Source organism: Lathamus discolor, chromosome 4 (assembly GCF_037157495.1).
Source record: "Lathamus discolor isolate bLatDis1 chromosome 4, bLatDis1.hap1, whole genome shotgun sequence".
NCBI lineage: Eukaryota > Metazoa > Chordata > Aves > Psittaciformes > Psittacidae > Lathamus > Lathamus discolor.
In genome coordinates, this window is record NC_088887.1 from 41,193,511 (window position 1) to 41,219,211 (window position 25,701).

At 34.5% G+C, this 25,701-nt stretch overlaps 1 protein-coding gene across 13 annotated transcripts in view; it reads left to right on the forward strand.

The window, feature by feature from the left end:
- Positions 1–25,701, forward strand: part of DMD (dystrophin) — a 1,176,091-nt gene that overhangs the window by 536,154 nt on the left and 614,236 nt on the right. For 12 of the 13 annotated variants that reach the window (XM_065677219.1, XM_065677222.1, XM_065677220.1 and 9 more), the window contains 7 exons: positions 2,992–3,147; positions 6,881–7,051; positions 15,206–15,385; positions 17,390–17,518; positions 19,031–19,201; positions 22,727–22,849; positions 24,406–24,543. In XM_065677219.1, coding sequence (XP_065533291.1) covers positions 2,992–3,147; positions 6,881–7,051; positions 15,206–15,385; positions 17,390–17,518; positions 19,031–19,201; positions 22,727–22,849; positions 24,406–24,543 — 1,068 coding nt within the window. The remainder of the gene's footprint in view (positions 1–2,991; positions 3,148–6,880; positions 7,052–15,205; positions 15,386–17,389; positions 17,519–19,030; positions 19,202–22,726; positions 22,850–24,405; positions 24,544–25,701) is intronic. The other variant, XM_065677218.1, reaches the window with a different exon arrangement.

The following is a 25,701-nucleotide window of genomic DNA, read 5'->3' on the forward strand; positions in this document are numbered from 1 at the left end:
GGTTGATCCTTTTTGCCCTACTTCTCCTGTTTGCAGAAGAGGTTAGAAGGACATCATACTCTTAAAATTCTATTCAATTCAAAGTTTTCCTGGATATAATAACAATAGTTCTAACAGTCTTACAGTAACTTTTTTTCCTTCCTATATGTTGTTCTCTTCTTCTGTGGGAAGCTAATTAAATTATTAATTTCGGTGAACTTCCGAACAATAGTCATGCACTTTCACTGTGTGAGAAGACTGGTCAGGATCTCTTTCCAATTCCCCCTTCCCATCTTGCAAGTGAGTTTATCTCCCTGGATTGGCTCTATTTTCTGCAATATGCTGCGGTCAGGGAGCTCCATGATGTGACCAGTAGGGACGCTGCAGTGCACAAGTCTACTCTCACCAGGAAATAATACATAAAGGAAAACCATAGATTAAAGCTTCTGTGAGATGGCAGCCTGTGACTTTCTTACAATTCAAGACCAAAAGATACCTGAATATGTTCTAAAGAATATAAGAATATATATATATATATAAAAATATATATAATATCTATAATAATAGTATTATATATAACTTTAATATCCCTGTGGAGATTTAAGAGTGGAAATCAGGACAATCAGATCCTTGTCTTCAGATTTATGTTTTTTGTTGTTGTTTTAGGGTTTGGGGATTTGTTTGTTTGTTTGTTTTTTCTGGGGCAATGGCATGCCTGAAGATTTTTTTTTTTTTTCCCTAAAAACCTCTTTCAGATCTAAATATAAGCATATAAATAAAAAAATAAGCATGGAACAAGTCAATGCAATTTCTTTGCATCTTGGGTATTTTTTTCTTAAGTGCAGTTACTATTAAATTCACATTCTTATAATGACATGACAATAAGAAGCCCTGAACTGTATAAAAGCATCTTCACTTGGCAGCTAGATTTTGCAGCCCTGTCATGTTCTGTGGAAGACTTACAGTATTTTTAGAGCGTATTTATCTACAAAAAAATCTCATAATGTTTCTATTTCTAAAATCTAATCATAGTATCCCATCAGGTATTAGCCAGTGTACATCATGCAATAGATTCCTAACTTGTTGACAGGTTTTCTGTGATGAAGAGTTTATTTATCATATTAAGCACCTAAAAAGCAGTCAAACCATATACATATATACATTGAAGTAAATAAAATAATACTAATGTTAAGAATTGGCTTGGTAATTAGATTATGGATAAAATGCACTTGGGAATTTCTTTCTTGTCATATATGCTAGAAAAAAAGTCTTGCCTTTACTGTCCAGACATACTAGACAAGGTTTTACAGTGCTCAAAAAATTGCAGATTTAAAAAGTACAGTATAAATTATTTTGCAGGTCTGTCTAAATTAGTAAATTTACTTTCCAGCATTTTGCTGGAACACAGAATTAAGCTACATGTCTCAACAATAAAGCTTCTCAAGAGCTTCATATCTCCATTCTTCATGAACCTGTGTAGTAATGGGCACTGTGTATCTCTGTGGAGTCTTTTTCCACAGTGAAGTTTAGTGGAATTTCCAAGCCATGGCAGAATTTATTTTTAGATTAAAAAGACAAAAAAATCAACTTCTGGTCTGCTTACATGCCTGTTAAATGGGTATTTATTTGGCTGTTGAATAGCTTGAGTTACTAAGTCATATGTTTAGATGATTATAGGGACTTTCTGCATACAGAAAGAGAGAATGCATTCTTTTTTTCTCATTATCGCTCCTTTGAAATATTAGGGAATGTATTGTGTTTACAGATACTTCACATGTCCTCACTGAACAGACATTTATCCTTTATTTTCTGCTTAGTCATTGAAATAGTGCAGGAAAATGCAGTGAACTATGTAATATATTTTGACTGGTGTCCTCAACATAAAAAGGACATGGAACTGCTGGAACAAGTCCAGAGGAGGGCCACAAGGATGATCAGGGGACTGGAGCACCTCCCATATGAAGACAGGCTGAGAAAGTTGGGGATGTTCAGCCTGGAGAAGAGAAGGCTGCATGGAGACTTCATAGCAGCCTTCCAGTACCTGAAGGGGCCTATAGGGATGCTGGGGAGGGTCTCTCCGTCAGGGACTGTAGTGACAGGACAAGGGGTAATGGGTTAAAACTTAAACAGGGGAAGTTTAGATTGGAGATAAGGAGGAAATTCTTTCCTGTGAGGGTGGTGAGGCACTGGAATTGGTTGCCCAGGGGGGTTGTGAGTGCTCCATCCCTGGCAGTGTTCAAGGCCAGGTTGGATGAAGCCTTGTGTGGGATGGTTTAGTGTGAGGTGTCCCTGCCCATGGCAGGGGTGTTGGAACTAGATGATCTTGAGGTCCTTTCCAACCCTATCTATTCTATGATTCTATGACTTACCCTCATTATGTTACTTTTTCCTTACATTTACTAAGTGCAGTACTGTTCAAAAAATAAAAAAAAATTAAGAAAACAACATGAAAATCTTCTATCCTGCCAGTCTCTTGTTTTAGTAGCATGAAAACCTTAGATTTTTGAATTAGTTTAGAGGCTATTTGTAGTTTAAATACATCCAACAAGCTGTATGAGTTGGCAGAAGACATCTGTTGTTGTTCTAAATACTGCATTATCTAAATAAATTTGAAAACAACCGTAGTCATTTCTTAAAATAGTTAGTGATGGCCTGTACTTTCTATAATATTTCTACCACTGGTTTTGGTGACAAGTCTTTGAAGCTGATATTAGTAAAGATAGGCTGTTCTGAATGTGTTAATTTGAATTCCCTTTTTAAAAACTGATTAATTTTCTTAGACATTTTTTTAGTATACTCAGTTTGAGCTTTCTCTGTCCTTCGATCACATACCATGATACCTTTCAGTTCCTGTCGCTTTCAAATTGAAGTGGAAGGTGCTCGTTCATGAACGATGGTGTTTTTTATGCAACAAAAAATGCAAAGACTTCTAGTGTATCTTTATAATACCTTCAATAGTATTTTCTGATTTACTTATTTTAATGGTGGTGTTTCATATTTCTGTTTGATTAGAAATTATATAAAAGCCTGAGTGAAGTGAAGTCTGAAGTGGAAACAGTGATAAAAACTGGGAGGCAGATTGTTCAAAAACAGCAGACTGAGAACCCAAAAGAACTGGACGAAAGGCTTACAGCTTTGAAGTTGCAATATAATGAATTGGGTGCAAAGGTAAGCTGTGTGTTTTGGTGCAAAACTATCCGCTCTTTTTAACTGCTAAAGTAAAGATCAATTTTGGTATGGTAAGTAATTGAGGTTTTATTGGTTCTTTTCAAGACCTTCCTATTTTCTAAACAGTGGGACAGAAAGAATGGTGGCAAAGGCAACAATCAGGATGGCTATTCCCTGTTATAGGAACCTTTCATTAACTAATGAAAGAACAAGTCCAGAGGAAGGCCACAAGGATAATCAGGGGACTGGAGCACCTCCCATATGAAGACAGGCTGAGAAAGTTGGGGCTGTTCAGCCTGGAGAAGAGAAGGCTGCATGGAGACCTCATAGCAGCCTTCCAGTATCCAAAGGGGACCTATAAGGATGCTGGGGAGGGACTCTTCATTAGGGACTGTAGTGATAGGACAAGGGGTAACAGGTTAATACTTAAACAGGGGAAGTTTTGATTGGATATAAGGAGGAAATTCTTTCCTGTATGGGTGGTGAGACACTGGAATCGGTTGCCCAGGGAAGCTGGAAAATGCTCCATCCCATGTAGTGTTCAAGGCCAGGTTGGATGGAGCCTTGTGTGGGATGGTTTAGTGTGAGTTGTCTGTGCCCATGGCAGAGGGGTTGGAACTAGATGGTCTAAAAGTCCTTTTCAACCCTAACTATTCTATGATTCTGTGATTCTAAAAACATGCCCTCAGGATCTGAAGTGACCCATATTGCAAATTCACTCAGTCTACGGTGCTGTGTTTAGCTTTGTTGTCCTTGATGGAATTTCTCACGTTTAATTTTACATATCATGGTAGTTAAAGAGTTTTAGAGAAAGTCATAAAAGCCCAGAGTTGCAGAACTAAAAGAATCAGTTAATCCTTATCAGACCTAATTGATCGCATTAAGTAAAAACTTTTTTAAGAGGAAACTGATAATAGTTAGAACAAATATTAAGTCTCAGGGCTAAAATGTATAGTCTGAGATGAAAACACACCTTCAAGCACACTCACTTGTATGATTTCGTGTGTACTGCTTCAGGAAGTCCCCCCATATTTGAAATAATCATAAAGCACATTTTTAAGCAAATAGAATGCTTTAATATAAACATGTTGAACAATGCTGAAGTGTTGTGCTCTCAAATGGATAGAAAAAATACTGTAAGTTCTGTACATGCTCTCTTTTTTCTATATATTTTAGGTATCATAACTAGACTCCCTGAGACTAGAAAGTCTTCCCCTTAAGAAGGGGAAGGTGTAGGGGTCTTATAATTTATTTATTCCTCCTTTTCCTTTTCCTCTTTTCTTTTTCCTTTTCCTTTTTCTTTACTTCTTTTCTTTTGGTAGGTTTTGTGTTTTGGTTTTGGTTGGGCATTTTTTTTGGCTTTTGGGTTTGTGTTTTTTTTGCATATACACATGTGTATATAGATACCTGCTAATAGTCCTAATTGCTTAGGTAGTGTCAGACCTTAAAACCTCTCTTTAGCCTAGAAGTGAATGCTTATGCATTCACTTACTTACTCGTATTCTCTTGTCTTTCTGACACAAGCACGTAGAAGCAAACAACTATATTACAATTTATGTAGTTTGTTACTTGTGAGTGGCTGTGATGTAGGTTTTGTAGCATACTTGTGCCAAATCTCTCTATGGTAATTCATCAGAACAGGGAGCTGTACTCTAAAAGAGAGTAGCAGCAATAACGTTCTTGCTGCTTTCCTAAGGGCATTGCATGCAGTAGGTGCTATTACTTACAAGCTTAGGTCTTTCTTCACAATCCTGCTGCTGCGCAGGAATTTCTGGCTCTAAAACTGAAAGGCTGTAAAATACCTTTATTTTGCTTTAAATAATTGTTTTTTTCTCATTTTGTTTTTATTTATTATGCTTTTTTATCAGTAAACTAACATAGCTAAAAGAGCTTTAAAATACAGAGGAAATTTATGGAGATAATGCTGTTGATATCACTTTATTATACAGAGGGCCTGTAGAGGGCACTGTTTCCTATGTTTCTTTAGAAATACATCTTTACATTTAAAATGCAAAAACTGATTAAGCAGTAACCTCTGGATATATACAGTGTGTATGGAAATAGTGCAGTATTATTGATACTATATACAGAGTTTAGAGATGTTTATAGCAAAACAAATTTTCTTTCTGTGTTTGAGCATGTATCAATAAGTTAATCTTGTAGTATACCAGGTGTTTAGAATTCTGACCCAGTCAGGCTAGTACACTCTGCCTTGTACTGCAGTTTAGATACTTGCAAATAGTTATTTATAATGACTATTAATCCTTGTCTGAAGAAAAGTTGAAAAACGTATGTGAATTTATGACTCCATGTGTGAATGGGGTTCTAGATAGCTGTGTTTTGTGGTCCTTCCAGGGATCTGCCTCTTGGTTTGGCTATGAATTCTGAGGTCTCATTTAATAAATTTCGTGTACATGAAAGCATATAAAGCATATTCAGTGAAGATATGTTCTGACATTTTAGTGGCAGCCCTCTGTAGAGTGATGATGTACAATCAGAGACACTTTATGGCTTGTTCCCTGGGCAAATCTGATCTATTTATTCAGGGATAAGAAAAGCCATGTACCCAAAGTTGTAGCATCTCATTATATTTTGAAACCTCAAACTCTCCTTGGCAATCTAGCTAGGAATCAATTTGATCATTGTGCTGCTGCTACTCAAACAGTGTCAAAACCCAAATTGTTAAAACAAATTATAGCAGTTTTGGATACCTGACACTAGACAGGGTTTTTTGTATAAAAATACTTAAAAATCAGTATCTCACTTGATTACAATAGACATGCAAGTTAATTACTAATTTCTTTTAAATATGAATGACATATGGAACACTTTTAATCCACTTTTTTTGACTGGGCTTTTTTAAACTTCAGCACAACAGGATTTATTATTTTATATTTTCTAACTACTGGTTGCCTAATGTCTATTGTGGTATAGGTTCCCATCTGAGATGTCATCCTTTGACTTTCTGCCTTCTCTACTAAGTATATGCAGTCTTCTCTCTCTTTCCCTAAATATGCTCAGGGGCTTGCAGGGAAGCTTTTATTTCCCCGTATTCCTCCAGGTTGCACCAAAATGCAGTGTAAGACAGTCAAGACAACATAAATACTCAGCCTTCCTTCCAGTTACTATATAATATGCCTAAAAGAACTAAAATGGGTTGTCTGTAGCACTTCATATCCAAAATATTCAGCAAATTGAAAACTTAATTAACTGTGTTGCCTTAGTTTGACATCATTCAGTGACTTTTGTATTTCAAGTTTTTTGGGGTATTTAGCAGAGATTTTTTTTTTTTATTCTGTGTAGTGTAGCTACATAGAAAAAAACTTGAGGGCTCAATATCACTGTATGGCTATCTATATGAAAATATTCTCTTTGAAAGGTTTTGACATCTATTTTGCATCTCAAGGAAAGCCTGTTAATTCATTTGTTCCAAATTAATTTACTATGCATGACTTCAAAACAGAGGAGGAGGTCAGCATAAGTTTGCTGCTAGCTCAAACTCGGTGTGTCTGCATGCAGATAGTTTTCTTATAGATGTTTGCATTCTAGAGCAAAATTACAGATATTGAGAGAACTAGGCAAGATATAACCATATTAATAGTGCACCTTGGCTGTGAAATTGCAAGTTAAGCTTCTATAGCAAAGTGACACATAGAAAATGGTATATATATAAAAAAAAATCATTAAACCTGTTCGACTGAAAAGTTAAGGAACACATGTTTTCTTTCTGCAGGTGACAGAAAAAAAGCAAGAGTTAGAGAAATGCTTGAAATTGTCCCGGAAGCTACGGAAAGAAATTAATGCTATGACAGAATGGCTTGCAGCAACAGATGCAGAACTGACAAAGAGATCAGCTGTGCAGGGGATACCTAGTAATTTGGATGCTGAGATTGCCTGGGGCAAGGTAACAATGCAACACACACTGTACCTTTATATATCTCAGTTTATGCATATTACAGAAAGATAGACTTCTTTTTTTTATAAAGAAAGATTAAATAAAAAAAATGGCATTTTAATTAGTGCAAATGTTTAACTGTTAGGCATTATCTCTAATGATCTGATAATCTCTAATATCTTGCCCTAACATTAATGCTCTAAAAAGTTAAATCATCTTGTCTCTGCATGTGTCAATATCACAATTCACTTTCATATTGCAGTAACCTTCACTGAGGTGAATTTATGGTTAGAATTTAATTTTTCAGAGTGCTATAAGTCATCTATCCAATATCCCTGTAAATAGAGATCCATATAAACAAAGATCCTTTTCTCTCTCAGCCCATGCTACTCATGGTTATAAAAGTATTACACAGTAAAACAACTCCAGTGGATGAAAGGTAAAGGATGTCAGAACACTATATATATTCCACACATGCAGACAGTGGCCAGGAGGTGGGGTGTTTGTTTTCTTACCCTTTTTGGTTTAGAACTCAATTGTTTTCATTCTGGGGACTTTTTACTTCCATGGATATCACCTTGAATTCTTATTTTAGGTTAAAACTCAAAGCATAAATGAAACTTTCATCAAAATTACTACACGTTACAGTTTAGATAAACAACTTGCAGAATCACTAAGGAATACAAGAGTTCTACATCAAACTGCCTTATCTCTGTGTGATGTTGAGACTTAGCACGGTATCACTCACTACTAGCTAATCTGTCTTATGTTCTGCATATGTAATAAATCCAATTGAACTCAGAACGTAAACAAGCCAAGTCATCAGTGTGCATACATACTAAAAGACTGTGCTTCAGAGGAAACTATGCTTGACATTATCCAAAGCTTCAAAATTTCAAATTATTATGTCAGCAAGCAGCATTTTGGATAAGTGTCTCTGTATAATTTGAAAACAAATTAAAAAAACAAAACAAAACACAAACCTTTATTTTTGATTTGGGTTTTGGGTGTTGGTTTTTTTTTTTCTGTTTGGTTTTTTTTATTATTTTTGTTTTTGTCTTTAGCTGTGCCTTTCAAGCTTCTGAGCTTGCTAAAATATCTTTAGCCTTGATATGCACTGATGATTTACAAGCTAATAATAAAACAAAGTCTGTAAGTCTTTTATGAGGTTTGCAATTGGAGTTTTTTGGTCATCAGTTTCAAAGAATGACAAATTTTAAAAGTAGTATCAAAATATATGAAGATCAACTTTTGCTATTAGTATCTTACAATTACTACTTTGACTGTCACTGCTTTGACTTTCAAATCAAAATCTCAGTCCCTGAAAAAATCACTGCTGCTTGATGTACTCTCATTTTCACTTGCTGCTTTTCCTGCAATAAAGTCTGTGCAGTTCCTCACATTACTTTTGAGTGATAACACACATAATAAAGGACAAGTATCAGATTTTGAAGAGATGGGTTAGGCAATTGTGCGATTTTAATGCCTCCAAACTAACTTGTCAATTACTCAGTCCATTTACCCAGTCATGAAAAGAAGAATTGTATTTGTAGGTGTTAAGCTACACAGTACAGTTCTACTGAAACAGAAATCTAGACTGTATGTTCCCACATTTGTGTTCAGGAAAGTTGATACAGAAATGCATAGCTTCAGAACCGTTTAAATAGAAAAATTTGTCCTTAGTATTATTTACTTCTTAGATACGAACTTTAATGCTTCAGAAGTTTCAAAATTAGAACCTAAAGCCCGATGACCAGTGCAGTTACCCAGTGGGAAGTCCTTGTTATGCTTGCTACAACATATTTTTATCTTATGACAACTGAAAAAAGTAACAAAAGCTAGTTAAAATTACTAATATCAACATGAAAAATATCTCAAACAGGAACCATCCCACCTCCTAATCTTAAAGAATGCTATTGAGGATTGTCAATTCTTGCAAGGAACTGATATATGAAGGGTTGCAGGAAAAAATGGTAAAAAACATATTTTGGCTTAAAATCCTGCGCAAGGCCTTCAGTGCAGTATAACCTTATATAGTACCTCCACTCTTCTACTTCAGTCAATTCGTCACTAAAATAAGAATAAAATCCAACTTTGAGTGAGAGCAGTTTCCTCTTGTTGAAGTATGTATGTACTGAGTGTCTGTTTGAGTTCCTTTTAGATTCCCTTTAGGAAATGTAAGCCAATATTTGCATAAACATAAACACACTTTTAATTTTGATCAATCAAACATATAGCATAGGTGGCAGATCCTTGAATCCTAAATATAAGTATTTGCAGAAATTATGTAAGATGAGTATACCTTTTCATAAAGAGGCATGTGTTACTGCATGTGATGCTGGACACTCTAAAATTCTTGTGAGTACTTCATAAATAAGTACAATACTGTTACTCCTATGTGGATTTTATTGAGACATCATACAAAATTCTATATTAATAATTCAGTCCCCAGAACCAGGACCTCACAGTATCTGATTAATGTTGCAGCTTTGGGCTTTGGACTTCCTGGGTAGGTAGGCTGCCAAAACCAGTAACCAATCTAATGAAATACACTGGGAGATAAATTAAACCCAGCAGAAACCCATTGTGAGGATAGTCTGCAGAAATACTAAGATGGAAAATGGAGGGGGAGAGAGAACTCAGTAGTGTGGTTGAACCAAAAATTGAACGTGTGCTGCTGATGACATAACTAAGCAGAGAGCTCATAATCTTTTTCCTTTACAGCATGAGGAAACAGTTCTATTTATTACTGCAGTTATTTGTAATTATTTTCAGTACCCAAGACTTAAAAGTGAAAAGAACTAGGAGGGTTTCAAAGACAATTATAGAGGATAGAATTAAAAAAAAAAATTCATGCATGCAAACGTTGTCTTCATGGTATAAGCACCTAGAAATAAAAAAGAATGTCCATCTTGAGTAGGAAATTATGTTAATGAAACATAGCATTAATATGAATGTGAAGTGTATTATTTATTTGTTCATGTCCAGAATTTTTCTAAGGATGCGACAAAAACTTGGCTGAGTTATGTGAAATGCGATTGGCAGTATACTGAAGACTGTAAATCCTGCCTTTTTACCCAGTGGAGACAAGCTAAATCTTTTCATTTGAATGGGGTTCTGTTTTAATAGATAAGAAAAATGACATGCGGGTGGAAAGATAGTCATTAAACATTATGTGTTAGAAATCCTTTCATAATTAGAAGTCTGATTTAGTGAACGTATTTATCACTGAAGACATTAACCACTGAGGGATTTATTTGTCTTTTAATCAGGAACTGGCCTGATAAGAATTAAATTGCCAGGAAACCATGTTCTCAAAAAGGAAATAGCAGATGGTATTACTAGGAAAAATTCTGTATCTCTCCCTACTATCAGCAGTATGTGTCTGCCGGTGCTTTAATGATATTTTAGCACAGTATATAATACCAGTGAGTATAAAGTTGACTTGAAGTACTAAGAATTACATTAACTAACACATTTAGCAACATATTTCCTGTCAGTAAAATCAGTAAAAGAAAATTGTCTTAAAGTTGTGAAGTTGATTCATAGTCAGTGGCCAGAACACAATAAAAATGAAAGATGTGCTGTGAATAAACAAAACTATGTATAATCAGCTACTGAGAAGGCCATAATGTTGGCTTCTGATTAATTCTGACATCCCACCCATGAGAGCCAAGGCACCTAATTTCTTTTAGAGAGGTTCAGATGGCAAAGATTACTTTCAAGGACTCTGTGGCATGCAGATTATGTAGAAGAGGAACACAGAACTTTTCCTTCATTCAGTCACAGGTGCTTAATTTGTTTTAAATCTACATATGTCAATGACCACCACAACTAAAATCTTACCCTCTGCATTTAACCACAGTTCTGGTTTGTTTGAAAAAAACGTCAGCAGTTCAACTTGATACATGGTGGTATTATCATTATAAAGTATAGCTCAGAAACCCTATGCACCACATCCTCAGGAAAAGCCATTCCTATGGAGTTTCTGCTTTCAAATGTAATTCATTCCTAGTATTTGCTCATCTGAAGGAGGTTATGATTTTCACTCTCTTATGAAACAGCAAGTAAAAAAACCAAAACCAACAAACCTAAACCAGTAGTCTTTGTTAGTAAACTGAAAGAAAGAGTGTGCCACAGTACACAGAAGGAGTTTGAACTCCTCTCGAAGTGCACAAGGAACTGCTTTTGTTTATGCTAACATGATTCACAATGTCATATTGATCCATACGTAAAATAGAAAAAATACTACTGTATGCACCTACAAACCTCAAGAATTCATGGTAAAGCTTATCCCCATGCCTTTTGACACTGCAGAGCAATCTCATTTCTATCCAGGTTTCAAGGCATCTGAAATTGTTTTTTCTTAAATAAAGCTTATATTTATAACTACTATTTTATTGGTAACTACAACTTATTTCCTGAGGTTTTGATGGTAGGAACTGATATAAAGCAAGCTCAGCTAGTCTTCTCACTCTCTCTCTCCTTCCTCTGGTGTTACCAGGGTGGAGATTAGAAATTGGTCATCAGAGGCATGCTCCACATGCAGAGTTTTAACAGAGAAGAAGGGTCTGATTCCTTTCCTTTCCTGGGTGCTGGAAACCTATATGCCATTTCTCTTGGAAATGTTCAGGTCTTGGGGGTTTAGTGCAGATGTGATTTCCCAGTTTTGATTAAGGCACACTCAGCATTATTCTAAGAAACACAAGTGGAAAAAAAAAAAAATGGTTCCTTTATTAAGATAAGGATTTCATTCAGTGAAATACAAATGATTATTTTTTTTTTTTTAGTTCAAAAACTTCTCTTATGGTATCCTTTACCACATTGCTGTAACTAGTACTTCAAAACCTTGGAAGTACAAGAGTTTCCTCCAAGGAGACGTTTCATAATTCTGTCTAACAGAAATTTGAACAGCAATCTGAATGAAGAGATTGCCATCTTAAAGCTTTAACTCTTGTATCTGCTAGTAGCTGTGTTCCTACATGGAGGCATACATAAAGAAGAAATGACAATGTGTATATAGATACCTTTAATATAATTTCTATAATTTGTATGCACATTTCAATGGAGCTATCTTTCCTGAAAGTATTTATGGAACCTTTGTCTTCTGGCAGGTAATACACACTTGAATAACCTTTCTTTTTTTTAATAAATAAAATAGACTAGTCCTGAGGGAAAAAAAAGTTAATGTAATAACTTCACTATAATGATAAATGGCAGAGTGAATGTAATTTGTTTCAAAGCACTGTTGAACACTGCTGACAAATTTTCACAGCTGCAAGTGAATTCTGGATGTTACAATGCTTAGTTCAACCTTTTATTTACACATTTCTGTTCCCCCAAAAAGGGCATGTGAGATTGCATCAGAAAATTCCACCTTCTAATAGGTTTCTGTATTTTCTTTATGTTACATGGTTTCATCCTGATAAGCACACAAAATCAAAATGTATAAATCACTTAGACCTTCTGGGAAGAATTTCACCACTTTATTTGTTCATGTTTCATAATGAACCCATTGTGGGGGTGTTTGTGTTTTTTGTGGGTTTTTTTAAGGCATTGGATGTTTTAAGTGTCATTTTTTTATTATAGAGCTCACACTTTTGATTCTGTAGTTAAAATTCTATATCTTTCTTGCATATTTTCAAACCGCGCAGCTGAAATGCAATATGATGTTAGGGCAACCAGAACAGACTTTAACTACAGCAAGACTGTTTATGTTTTTTGTTTGTTTTGTTGTCATTTGTTGTTGTTGTTGTTGTTTTTTTTCCCCATGATTTTGAAATGTGTTCTTTTATTTCTAAAGAACAGACAGGAAAAGGTGGTAAGTGAAAACCAATTTGCTGAATATTGGAACGTGAGAAAGAACTGAAAAAAATGTTGTTAGTTTACCAGTACCCATTATGCCATACAGAGGAGGTCCTAGCTGATCTTGCAGTGTGGAATCCCACTGTCTTTTCAGACTCTGCTATTTTTAAAGCTGTATTGAGCCGGTCTAGGATTTTATACATAAGAATTTTGAATAGTTGAGATTTGAAGTATTGCAGAAGATGGCTTTTTCACTTTGATGCGGTGTTGAAGGCCTCAATTTTTTTTTTTAAGAAGGTGGGAGGAAATGTCAGTGTTTACTTATCCGATTGGTTGTTTATGTCTCTTACTTGCTAATACACAGAAGTGTTAATATTCATATTGCCCATAAGTGCATCTAGTCTATGAAAGGAACAGCTCCTGGGATCAGGCAAATCACTGCTAAATTTTGTTACACATATGGAATTACACATCCTGCTTTTGGGTAGCAGTTTTATTAAATAGACATTTAATTAACCGATCCCTCAATTTACATTTCTAAGTAGGTTTAATATTTTTATATATAGCTAAAGACTGCTCTGATTTTTTATACATGTAAAACACAAAGGAAACCACAACCCATAGTAAATATGCTTCAGCAGTTCTTTTCCAAATGGAAGTAAGTTGCTCAGAAAAGATAATCAAGCTGATCAAAATTTTCCATATTCTTTGCCTTATTGTTTTTGGTGTTTTATGATGGCATTTTGTACCTGCTGTGAAACAGTTAAAATTACATTAGAAAAGGTCATGTTTTTTACTTTAATCTGTCAAGAACCTGTTGAAATTTGAAATTCTCAATTTCAAATTCTATAATTATGTATTTTCTAGTTAATAAATTGCATTAATCATGTCTTGGTTCTATTACATATCCTGTGTATTTGAAAAAAATGGTAGAATGTAGAAAATTCAATGAAACGCAAGTGTAAAAATTCTTCTGTGAAGTAACATTACAAAATGAGATCGTTAATTCTATTAAATATAGAACGTGAGCTGCTGCTTTAAACATTACATATGACAACCTGGAGATACTATTAAGACTGTATTGTAGTAAAAAGAATAATTTCTATACTGTCTTTACTGTAAACTGAAAATTCTACTTCCTAGAAATGGAATTATCAATGTAATTATACTCATGTGTGATCTTGAGAGGTGTGATAGGGTGGAGGATATAAAGGTGAGATTTTATTGCAGTAGTAGTATTGATCCTGAGATGGAAGAATTGTGATTTGCAGTTTGACTAGAAGTGGTTCTTCTTTTAGTGTATTCAAGTTATCTTTGAGAAATCAGTGTCTCTGGAGACTCGTGAATCTTACTTTTCTCATAGCTTCTGTTTGTGTTCAGTTTGGACCATTTGACTTCTAGTTGAACCTTTATTTTATAAGCAGAGATCATATATGCCTGGATCATTGCTATCAGGTGCAAAGGATCTCAGATAAATTTATCTTGTAAAAATGGTTATATGTGATATTAGGTGCATGGAATTTGTGCCTCTCCTTAAGTATACAGCAAGATTGTTATATTCTGCATCATGTGGTTGCATGTTGCAACAAATATTAAGACATGAATAATTATATGACCTGACATATCATTTAAAGCTGTTTGTATAAGGTAAGATAATAGTGGGAGGAGATGCTGGAAATCTGGTCTTGTATATGTATTTTAGTCATTCAAGCTTAGAGATGTTGTGAACAATAGCTTATTTTACTATTTTAGTTCTCAGAATAAAATCCCATGTGAATGTAATAAAAAGATGCATTTCTGCAGTTAAGAAATCTTTCAAAAGAGAAGGACATGGTTTCTGTTGAAAAAGATTGCATTAGAAAATATTAAAGGAATATTAAAAAATATTTCACTAGAGTATATTCAGTGGAGTTCTCCAAGTCTTAAAACAGCATCACGATGTTTTATAATTGTTCCATTTATTATGTAAACTTTATGTGCAATTTGATAACTATGCAATTTTATTATACGCAAAGTAACTTTAAACATTGCAATATAAATATTAAAAAACGTGGATTCTTGTTTAATAATTCATTATTAAAACAGTTTGAGTTCTGGAGTGAGAGATAACTCACACCTTTTAAAATGAAACAATTACAAAAAATATTGCGAGGCTATGGGAAGCATTTGCAGTTTTGTGAGACCTAAAGAGGAGCAATTTGCCTTAAACTTACTCTTCTTCACAGAATGCTTTCCCTTCCTATAGGAAGTAAGAGTGTGCGTTTTAGTGTGAACTTACTGGCTGTTTAAATATGTCATGTTCTTAGTGTGGAGAATTTTTAATTTCCTGAACTTTTATTTTTCATTCTGCTCACGTAGGCAACGCGGAAGGAGATTGAGAAACGCCAGGTCCAACTCAAGAGCATCAGTGATTTAGGAGAGAATTTGAAGACAGTGTTAAAAGGGAGGGAAAGTCTAGTGGAGGACAAACTCATCCTCCTGAACAGTAATTGGATAGCAGTAACGTCACGTGCTGAGGAATGGTTCAATCTGTTACTGGTAAGAAAAATACATTTGTTCAGAGGAAACGGTGCCCAGTCATAGGTGCTCAGCCTTACAGAAATGCTTTTTCTGGTGCCATGGACTATGGTTATTCAATACATAGGTATACAGATAATCAGACGTTTGCTGTTTAGGACATTGTGTATATTTTAAGAATCTGACTGCTTACTGAGTGATGGCTCTGTCCAGCTTTGGTAACGCTTCCCATTCCTGTCTGCCACAGTAGTTCTGGGATTGTTATATTTTGTTTTGGGTTTTAATTGGAGTTTTATTGTTGGGTTGATTTTTTTTTTGTTTGTTTCTTTTCCTAACACATGAAATACAGTTTCTTCCGAAGGACCTAAATTACTTGAATATGAAACAAGTGAAAGAAACAGTCAGATAAGATGAGTAACTCTTGGTATTGATACCAAAAACCTCAGCTGCTTATGGCGACATTAGCATTTATGTTTGAATAGTACAGTCGGGACATAAATCCCTGCTTGCATATTGGTTTGGTCCACAAAGCATTAATTTCAGAGGCAACCGAATCAGGAGCCCTGCTCAGGGTTGCGCACTTGATATGCTCAAGGACTATGATTTGGTCTTTCAGAACTGCATGATCCTCCTTTGGATAGCTTTGAAGTGCATGTTTTGGTGGGAATAATTACAAAAGAGGACCAGATTAAGCCTAGTCAAAAGTAAAATGCATATAATAATAATTATTATTAAGATGGATTCAGGAGCCTCAGCCCCAGCTGCTTTGAACTGCTAATAGTGACATAACTGTATTACCCCTTAAAATTCATTCTGTACTGAAGAGATGGCATCCTGAACCCTTAAACACAGAAGAATTTTGACCACTGGGCTGCAAGAATGCTTTGGGAAATCTTGTATGCTGTTTCTGTTGCTGAGACCATTGAAATGCAGTTTCAACCCAGAGATACTGAAGTGGTTCTCAAGGGAGTATTAGCCGTTATCATGGCTTTTCAGAGCTTGATGGATTAAAACTCCACTAGAGTCTGTGTGGCTACATTAAAAATGCTTCTGCAATAAAAATACAGCATCACTACAGGGCTTCTTTAGCTGTATACAATAAACAAGTGAAATTATCTGGAAAATTTAAACATTTAATTCAGTGTGATGTAGGTGCTCAGCTTCAATGTGAAACTAGTTTTAAGAAACATGTAATGGGGTTTATAGTCATATATTTATGCATTCCTTTACTTTCTCTGCTTTGGATTCTTTTGTTAATATTTACTAAAACCCATGATAAAAAAGTCTAAGAGAGAGGTTTGGTCTTGTGCTGATTTTAAAACAGTGTAAAATAAAGATACAAAGATGTGCAGGTCAAAAGGACTAGTAAAATCTTTGATCTCAGGTGTGTGGTACATATAGGTATGGTGTGGATATGTATGCATCTCATTCTAGTCAGCAGACACAAAAAGACAAAATGTTTTTAAATTAAGTAGAGGGGGAAAGAAAAAAAACCCTGAATGTCAAATAGAATAGCTTTTAAAAAGCAGATTCTCAAAGCAGAGAAGTTAGATTAAATGAAAACAAGAGTTTTTAGATAGAAAGCTCCCATTCTTGATTGTGACTGCAAGTGCATCCTTGCTACTATGAGGTTTAATCAACTTAGTGGCTTTCCAAAATGAATTCTGTACCTACTTCTTGGGAAACTCTTCTTTCCGTCTTCAGTAGGTCTGGCTGTCTGCTTCCTGTTCCTCTCAGCAGTTTGGCTGAGCTGCAGCCACCTGCATCTTGCTGTGATTTTATCATCCTCCTGCCTGTCTCTTTGGAAGCTTATCTCTCTCCCAGAATGTCTTTTTACAGGAAGTTAATATCTAAAGTGATAGCAAACAAACAACAGATTCTATCCTTCACAAAACAAGAAGTTACTGTGTAAAAACGTTTAATTACATAATGTGTGCATGTTTGCCACACTGAGCATAATTGCACCTATTATTTCAATTCTGATTACTTTTTTTGTATGCAGTATTTACCTTTTCCACATTGCAGGAATATCAAAAGCATATGGAGGCTTTTGATCAGAATCTAGCTAATGTCACAACTTGGATGTATCGTGCTGAAATACTGTTGGATGAATCTGATAAACAAAAACCCCACCAAAAAGAGGAAAGTCTTAAGGTAAAAAAAAAAGTGATATTCTGGAAAGTATTAATTTTATTCTAAAAAAGACTGTGTCAAAACTAGCATATTTTGAAAGGTATCACAGATTGATTAACATTTTTTTCTGTGTTGAAGATACCCTCTGGCAGCTTGTAGATTACTTAATAAATTTGCACTGCATTACAAAAGTTAAGTACCTGCAGAAATAAAACCAGATATGTTATTATAAATCTTGGGGACTTCCTGGTGAGTAGAACAGCACCTTATTAAACCTTTGTTTATGGAAAATGCTCTTTAAACACATCTGGTTGAACAAGATCCTTTTTTTCTGTGTTCTTCATTTTTTATGTGTTTTCTTTTTTTCTCTGATACTTTCCTAATATTCATGGTATCTGCATTTGATATCTTTGTGATATAATTGTTTTAATTCTACAAACACTGTTTGCTTTCATGCCAGAACACCACCACACTAGCTGCATAATAATGTGTTAGTGTATTGATCAGAAGTTGCAAGATAGATGTGAATTTTAAACTCATTTTAAATACCTCCTTTGTTAACATTAAACAACTTCAAAAAGTTATCTATATGGATTGTTTTTTTACTTCCTAAATCACTGTGAAGTTTTACTTTGTATTGAACCCTATGATCAGCACATACTATCTGAGGAACAGTTTGCAAATCAAAATCAGAACTAACATAATGATACCATTTACTAAAGGAAAACTTTACAAATTCCAAGGCAGAGCCTAAATCAATGCCTCATTGATCTCAGCAGGATTCTGAGACACACTTTTGTAGCTGAATGTACAATTTTGTCACCATCAGGTAAAAAGTACAATTATCTTTGCCAGCAATAGTTATGTATGTTTGTATTTCACAAAGGCTTTTCATACAGACAGTGAAATGTAATTCTTAATGCCCAACCATGTTCATGATTCCTGAATGCCTGGCTATCTTTTTCGGCCTCTGCCCATACTGCGATCTACTGTTAAGATTACTATTGCAGAGGAAGAATGTATTTGTGCTCTTTTTTTTTTTTTTTTTTTTTTTTTTTTTTTTAACCTGTGATTGATTTATAGAAAAAAATTCCCACTGGTTTTCATCTGCCCAATTTTGCCTGCCACAACTATGGCCATAAACAGAATTGAAAGCAACAGGTATACATCCAGTTCCATAATACATGAATTAGCAGCTCTTCCTAGCACTGAGAACATAATTTAGCATATCTTGAAATGTGCTGAGGATTGTATTATTGCAGGTAAGAACCTGCCTTGAAATAATGTTCATCATTAATTTCCACTAGGAGATAATAAAACAGACATGTAGATACATTCCTGATATAAATTTGAGGGATACGAGTGGGAATGTTATCTAATGGGTTTCTACTGGATTTACACACTCATGCGTAATTATCTGAATTTGCTTTGTGGTTTTGCTCCCTATTCCTTTGCACACTTTCTCTCTCTCTCTTTCTCTCTCTTTGCATTTATTACTAACTTCAAGCCCTGTCTCTTGCTCACGGACTGTAGCACTTAAAGGCTGAGCTGAATGATATGCATCCAAAGGTGGACTCTGTGCGTGACCAGGCGATAGACTTGATGACAAACCGTGGAGATCACTGCAGGAAAGTAATAGAGCCTAAACTGTCAGAGCTCAACCAGCGATTTGCGACTATATCACAAAGAATTAAGAGTGGAAAGGTAGGAGGGCTTGCTTCCATATGGAGGTGCATACAAAATGGTATTTATACAAGGTGCCCAATTACAACTATATGGTGGGCTGCAGTTTCTCCGAAACCGAAGCTTTTAACGGAAAAAATGTAGATGCTAAGAATTTATTTTTTTTTTAAAGTGTGTTTTGGCACTAAGGTTTTCACTGCTCAGAATTAGAAGCATTCACTGACCTTATGTGAATTTAGCAATTACTTCAGTAGTTTACAAAGACTGAACAACATCTGTGAATTAGCAAGATTCTTAATCTTGTTAAAGTACAAATAGCCTTTATTTACACACATTGGCTTTTGAGGGTTAATTTCTCATTAAATGCTCTCAGTCTTTCCTGTGAGGCTGTGACTCACCAAAACTTGAGATAGAGATCGATCAATAGATAGATATGCAGAATATTTTAATTATACTCCAGATACTCATCTGTACAACTAGCTTGATGACTGAGTCTGAATCCATACTGAATTCAGTATGGATTAAGTAGTTTTTAGCCAAATTGTGACTTCTGAATTGGAATGATAAAAGACATAAACCACCTACTTTGTCCACTGTTTTTGTTGCCTTTACTGCAGAGAGCTATTCAGCAGATACTAAAGCAGGCAGCCATGAAACTTAGTATATAGGATAATGGAAATGTATGGATCCTGATCTTAACTATTTTTACTGGCTACTTTAATGGCAGTGGAAATAAATGCGCAGAGGATCAGTGAGAGAGCAGGAAATAAGCTTTGAAAAAGCATATGCAAAGAGACTTCGTTTTCATGAGTTATTTTATGCAGGGGTTTATGCAGGGCTCAATACCCTGTGTAACCAGCACAGTCTTCATTGAGTTTGTTTAGGTTTCATAGAGACTTGGTTTTCATGAGTTATTTTATGCAGGGGTTTATGCAGGGCTCAATACCCTGTGTAACCAGCACAGTCTTTATTGAGTTTGTTTAGGTTTCATTTCTGGAATGGAAAAATATATGTCCTACAAATTTTATTTTTTTTTTTCCTATTTGCCATCAGTAGCACTTGAGCTGTTCCAGTGTGCTTCTCGCTTTCTTCTTGTACAAGTACAAACTGTAGACCAAGAAGATCTTGGCACAAAGCCCAAACAACTGTGTTGTGTAATGTTTTATTCTGAACATCTGCTATCTGCAGTTTGGATTTCCTTTGCAGTTTTGTCTTGCACTTCCACAATGCTGTAAGCATACAGGGCTGATACAGCCTTTGATAGAGTTGTGAGAAATTATTGCTTGTCTTACAGAAAAATGGTACTGACTGTAGATGTTTTATCATGGGTTAACTGTTTGCACTGCATGTTGTGGGTTCACTCACAGAAATGGGAAAAGATTGTCAAGATACGTGAAGTGTCTTCAGAGCACTGCAGACTGCTTCCACCTGGCAACCTTCTCTCTCAGGTGTTTTCCTATTTATGATTTTATAGACAAGGTGATTGTATAGGCTGCTAGAATGGCAGCACCTCACTAAGCTTTATACACTATATATCTAGCAAGATGAGAGTAATTACTACAGCACATAATTTTAATAGTAAATTAGAATTTAGGGAACCTTTTCCAGGACCTTGGGGAATGGACAGCTAGGGTATGATTCAATTGGTATTGTGTAAGATAGAGCAGCAAAAGCTTGTCTGGACCTCTCAGCAGTTCTACTGATTTGCTGTATGTATTGGGCTAAAGGACTAAATTGCTGGCTACCTCGTTTTGTCCACCTGTATAATGTAGGTAACTGTACTTCCATTAGTTATAATTTCAGCTTTATGTGATGAAAAATTGTTATTCTTACAAGGTGATATTATGCTTCCTAAGTGCTTTGAGTTTTTTCATACTTCGGTAAAATTATTCGCTTGGTGAACAACAGATTAAAATAATAAATTCAAGAGGATAATAAGCTCTCATAATCTATTTTCAATCAATTCACATCTGTTTTTAAATTTGCTATACTTTTTCAAATATTAACAATTCCCAGTGAGGGAAAAAGAAATGACTCATGAAGTCTGTAAATGGTAGTACATAATTGTTGTGTCCTGAGTTAAGAAAATTATCATAGAATACTAAAATAAGATTTAGCATTTGTAAGTGGTCTTTTCACCTCATTCAATTATTGGAATTTCATTTAGTATTTCTCCTCCCATTTTTCTCTTTATTGTTCTTCACATTTTCAGAGACTAGTAATTTTAATATTCCGGTTTTATTACCTGATTTGTCTTTCAGTGAGACTGTAGTACTTTTGAAGGCATCCTTCAGAGCATATGAGAAACTGTGTAATTCTGAGATTCTTGATGAAAATTTGCTAGCACAATTTTATTCTCTACAAATACCATGCGTTATTGTGTTTCAGTTGATGTTCGTAAGTGTTCAAAATTTTTGTCATTGAAACAATCAACCAGCTAAAACTAAGGTATTTTTACCATAATTCTCCCAGGTCATCTATAGAACAGCTGAGAACAGATTACAGCTGATGTCCAGTCTCTCTTGTTTTAACTGATTAACTTTGATAGTTACCGTCTTCAGTAAAAACATTTCTTTTATAATGAATACCGATTGTACTGGAGGGAAGAGTAAGATAGAACTGACTAGAATATAATGTGCTTATATATTTAGCAAGAAGACAGTTGTATGTCCAAGAGTTCCTAGAACATCATAAAGTATTAATTCTCTTTAAATTTTATGCAAGAATCATCAAGAATCTATTGCTTATTCTTGTGTTTAAAGCTTTGAAAGAAGAAAGCTTTTTTCTGTTGATTCTTTGCAATGCACTTAATATATTGCACATTGTACATTAAACTATCCACAGGCACTTGGGTACCAGGTAGATAAAGGGCAGTGTATTGTTAATAAGTGGTGTTTGATTTAGAATTTAAAACTGAATGCTAAACTAAACCACCACAATTATGCTGTGATTAATTTTGGAGGATTTTTTTTTTTTTCTGTTTTGTTTGGTTGTGTTTTTTTTTGTTCTGCAATTTTCTTAAGGTTTTTTTCAAACACAAGCTCTTTTACTGAAGTTTTGTTGATTTTTTTTTTTTTTTTTTAGAAATACTTTTGAGGGAGTGTATTACACAAAGATTATCTTTTTTTTTTCTCAATTGTTAGTGGTAGGTAGGTTTTCATATGACTGGATTGCTTGTTGCTATGTAATTTCTGAAAAATTAGATTTAGCCAAATAGGGTCAACATTTCATTCTGTAGACAAATCATTGTTACACTGTTTATCTAAAACTGATCTTATGCACAAATGTGAGAATATAGGGTGTTTTTTTTTTGTTGGTTTTTTTTTTAATTTTTGCTCACCATAGAATGCTTATGTTTTCTAATACGGAAACTGTACAGTACTGTCAAGTACCTCAGTATTTTGAGTTGTATGGTCTACTTTTCACCATGATGGAAGTCTATCTAAGAAAAAGGGGTAGAACAGATGTCTCTTTTAATTTATATTTCTAATAAAACTACTAACTATATGATTTAAATAAATGATCTTTGTATTTCTCCCTTTCTAGCCCTTCATACCTTTGAAGGAACTGGAGCAATTTGACTTCGATATACAAAAAATGCTTGAACCACTGGAGGTTGAAATTCAGCAGGGCGTGAATCTGAAAGAGGAGGACTTCAATAAAGATATGGTAATTTGGTTGAAATGGAAGTCTGAGTGAAATAGGGAGATGAAAACACGCAAGTGAAAATTAGAAACTTCCATATTTGTGTTAGGATCTTTAGATAGCACTAGGACAAAATTTTTACTGTGCTAATATATTATATTATCAAAAGTCCCAAGTTATCATTAACTAAAAGTTTTAGTCATAAATTAATTATTAGTTTGTAAGAAAAACATTTTTCAACCCTAGTGAAAATACTAAGCAAACCAGAAATATTATTTACAGGTCCTATACTACTACCATAAATATTACAGAATAGGAAATAAATATGAAAAATCTTTGTAGCAGTATAAAGTCCAAGAAAACTCATAATCATGTGTCTAAATGGGCAATATAGTCAACAAAGACATTCACTAAGAACAAATGCTAGGCAATGGTCATTGAAAGAAATGCCAGTTGCCAATTAGTTCTTAATCAATCTGATTATTCCACTTATTGTGAATGGTTTTTGTGGTTGTGGTAAGCTTTATTACTCACATTTTCTTGTTGCAAGTAGAAAACTTGCAAGTAAAAAACTATACATATTGGTGGGGGAAGAAAAAAGAGAGGAGTAAAATACTGTCGTGCTCTGCTACTGCTGCCACTGTTGTTTTTTTTCTCCAGAATGATTTTCAAAGGGATGACATTTCTTGGCTGAGCAATAACACAGAATCGTCTTTAGAACTCTTTCTAAATGAGTTCTCAGCAAGATCAGATTATTTCTTTACAAGAAATATAAAGAGTCAGTATTCTTTTCCATTTAAGTAATTCTTCAAAGCTAGCTATTTTGTATCAATGCTGAAATGAATCTTTAAAGGACTTTTTATGTATGCAGGAAAAGTAAAATTTAAGGCAGTATTTATTGCAGTGGTAAATTCTAAGTGAAACAAGTTTGACAGAGCAGTTTCTACTGCTTAGGCATATTTTGTTCCCTTTCTTTACATAAAACATTTAGTGCACTTCAAGAGAAACACTCCCGGATGCTGTGGCATAGATATGACTTCTATGTAAAAACTACTTAGTGGTATTGTTTTGCCTGTCAGAAAAGCTGTTTTGCGCTGTGATGATACAAGAAATGGTCAGGAATTACATGCTAGCATACTGGCAATTTCAGTGACTACTGACAGTGATTTGGAGTATTTTAGATATATATAGATATATAGATATATGTATATATATATATTATTTTTTAAGCAAAATATATTTTACCTTTTTGCCTTTAATGTTTTCATTCCATTATCCTGGTTGCTGTATAAAATCTAATATCAAATATCTATAGATTTTTATGTGCTGTTTTTACATGTACCGATAAAGTGTCTATATACATTGTAGAAAGCAAGTAAAACATATTTTGGCTTCAGTATAGGACTGCAAGTAGCTGTTAAATGATTATCCTAGCATAGAAAGTGTAGTCTTATATGCCTGTATCTCCTAGTACTTAAGTAATAATTAGATTTAAATGCCCATTATACTGGCTTTTGTTGTTGTTGTAGTTTTTGGTTGGTTTTGTTGTTTTGTGGTTTGTTTTTTTTTTTTTAAATCAGAGTGAAGAAGACGAAAGCACAGTGAAAGAATTGCTGCAAAGGGGTGACACACTTAAAAAGAGAATCATGGATGAGAGAAAACGTGAGGAAATAAAGATAAAACAACAGCTGTTGCAGAATAAACATAATGCTCTCAAGGTATAGGAGCTACAATTATAAGCACATGCTACTAAAACCATTTTTGCGTTAATTTCAGGACATAGTTCTGTTAAGTGAATCTTCATTACTATTTAGAAATGAGTATTTGGCTTAAACATGTGTTTTCTTATATACTTCTCTTGATGCCTTGGAAAAGACATTTTAAACCTCCATCTTAACAAGTGTGTTTTGTCTTCAGTGTTACGACCATGTGATTGCCAGTTGGACAATGATTTCTTTGAAAAGAATACCTTCTTTAACCCATGATGCATGTTTTATGTTTCTCCAACAGCAGTCTAGACGTTAGTTAGAATCAGTTCTCACAAACTTACATTTTCAGTTAACACTTCTGGCAATGAGTAAGTTATTCTATCCTTTAGTAAAAGATTTACATATTATGTTCTTTAGTGGAAAAAGTGGCTCCATCCTTTCTAGGTAGGTGGTATTGCCAATAGACCTAGGAGCTAAGAGGCTGAAAACCAAACACATCTCTCAGAATTCTGTGTTACCATACTCCTGGAGGTATATCTGTATGACACTGTTCCTAGAAACATCTACAAGTGAGACCTATTTGGACAAGCTTGTAGTTATAATTGGGAGTGTAATTATCCAGGGGAAAATAAAAGTGAGGAAAGAATCTTACAGTTAGAAGGTTGACCTTGGTCACCTGCCTTGAGCTGTAGGCTCTGGCTACTATAGAAGAATTTTTCACCTATTGCAAGCAGCATTCTCTCTTTTGAAAATTTTTATTCAGTTTTTCTCAGCTTGGTGACTGTGGCATGGTAAATTTTATTATTATATATTTTTAAGCAGCACCTTTCCTTTCCTATGGATTTCATTCTCATTTTTAGTTTTTCAGATCTGATTGAATTCAGGAAAAGAGTAGCTTAAATATATCTGTTTTGTCCACATTTAAAAGAAACTTACAATCTATTAAGTCCATCTTTGACTGTTCCAAGCTAAATGGAAGTGATTAACATTTTTTATGGAGGAAAACCAAGAAAACTATTTCTAGAACTATACTATTAACCAGATCCTTACTGTCTGTTTTTGTGGAATACAGTGATTGATTTTCCTTTTGGTGACTCAGTTAAGGCATTCAACCTTTTCAAATAAAATTCAAGAACAGCTGAGGCAAATTCATCTGAGTATTTTTAT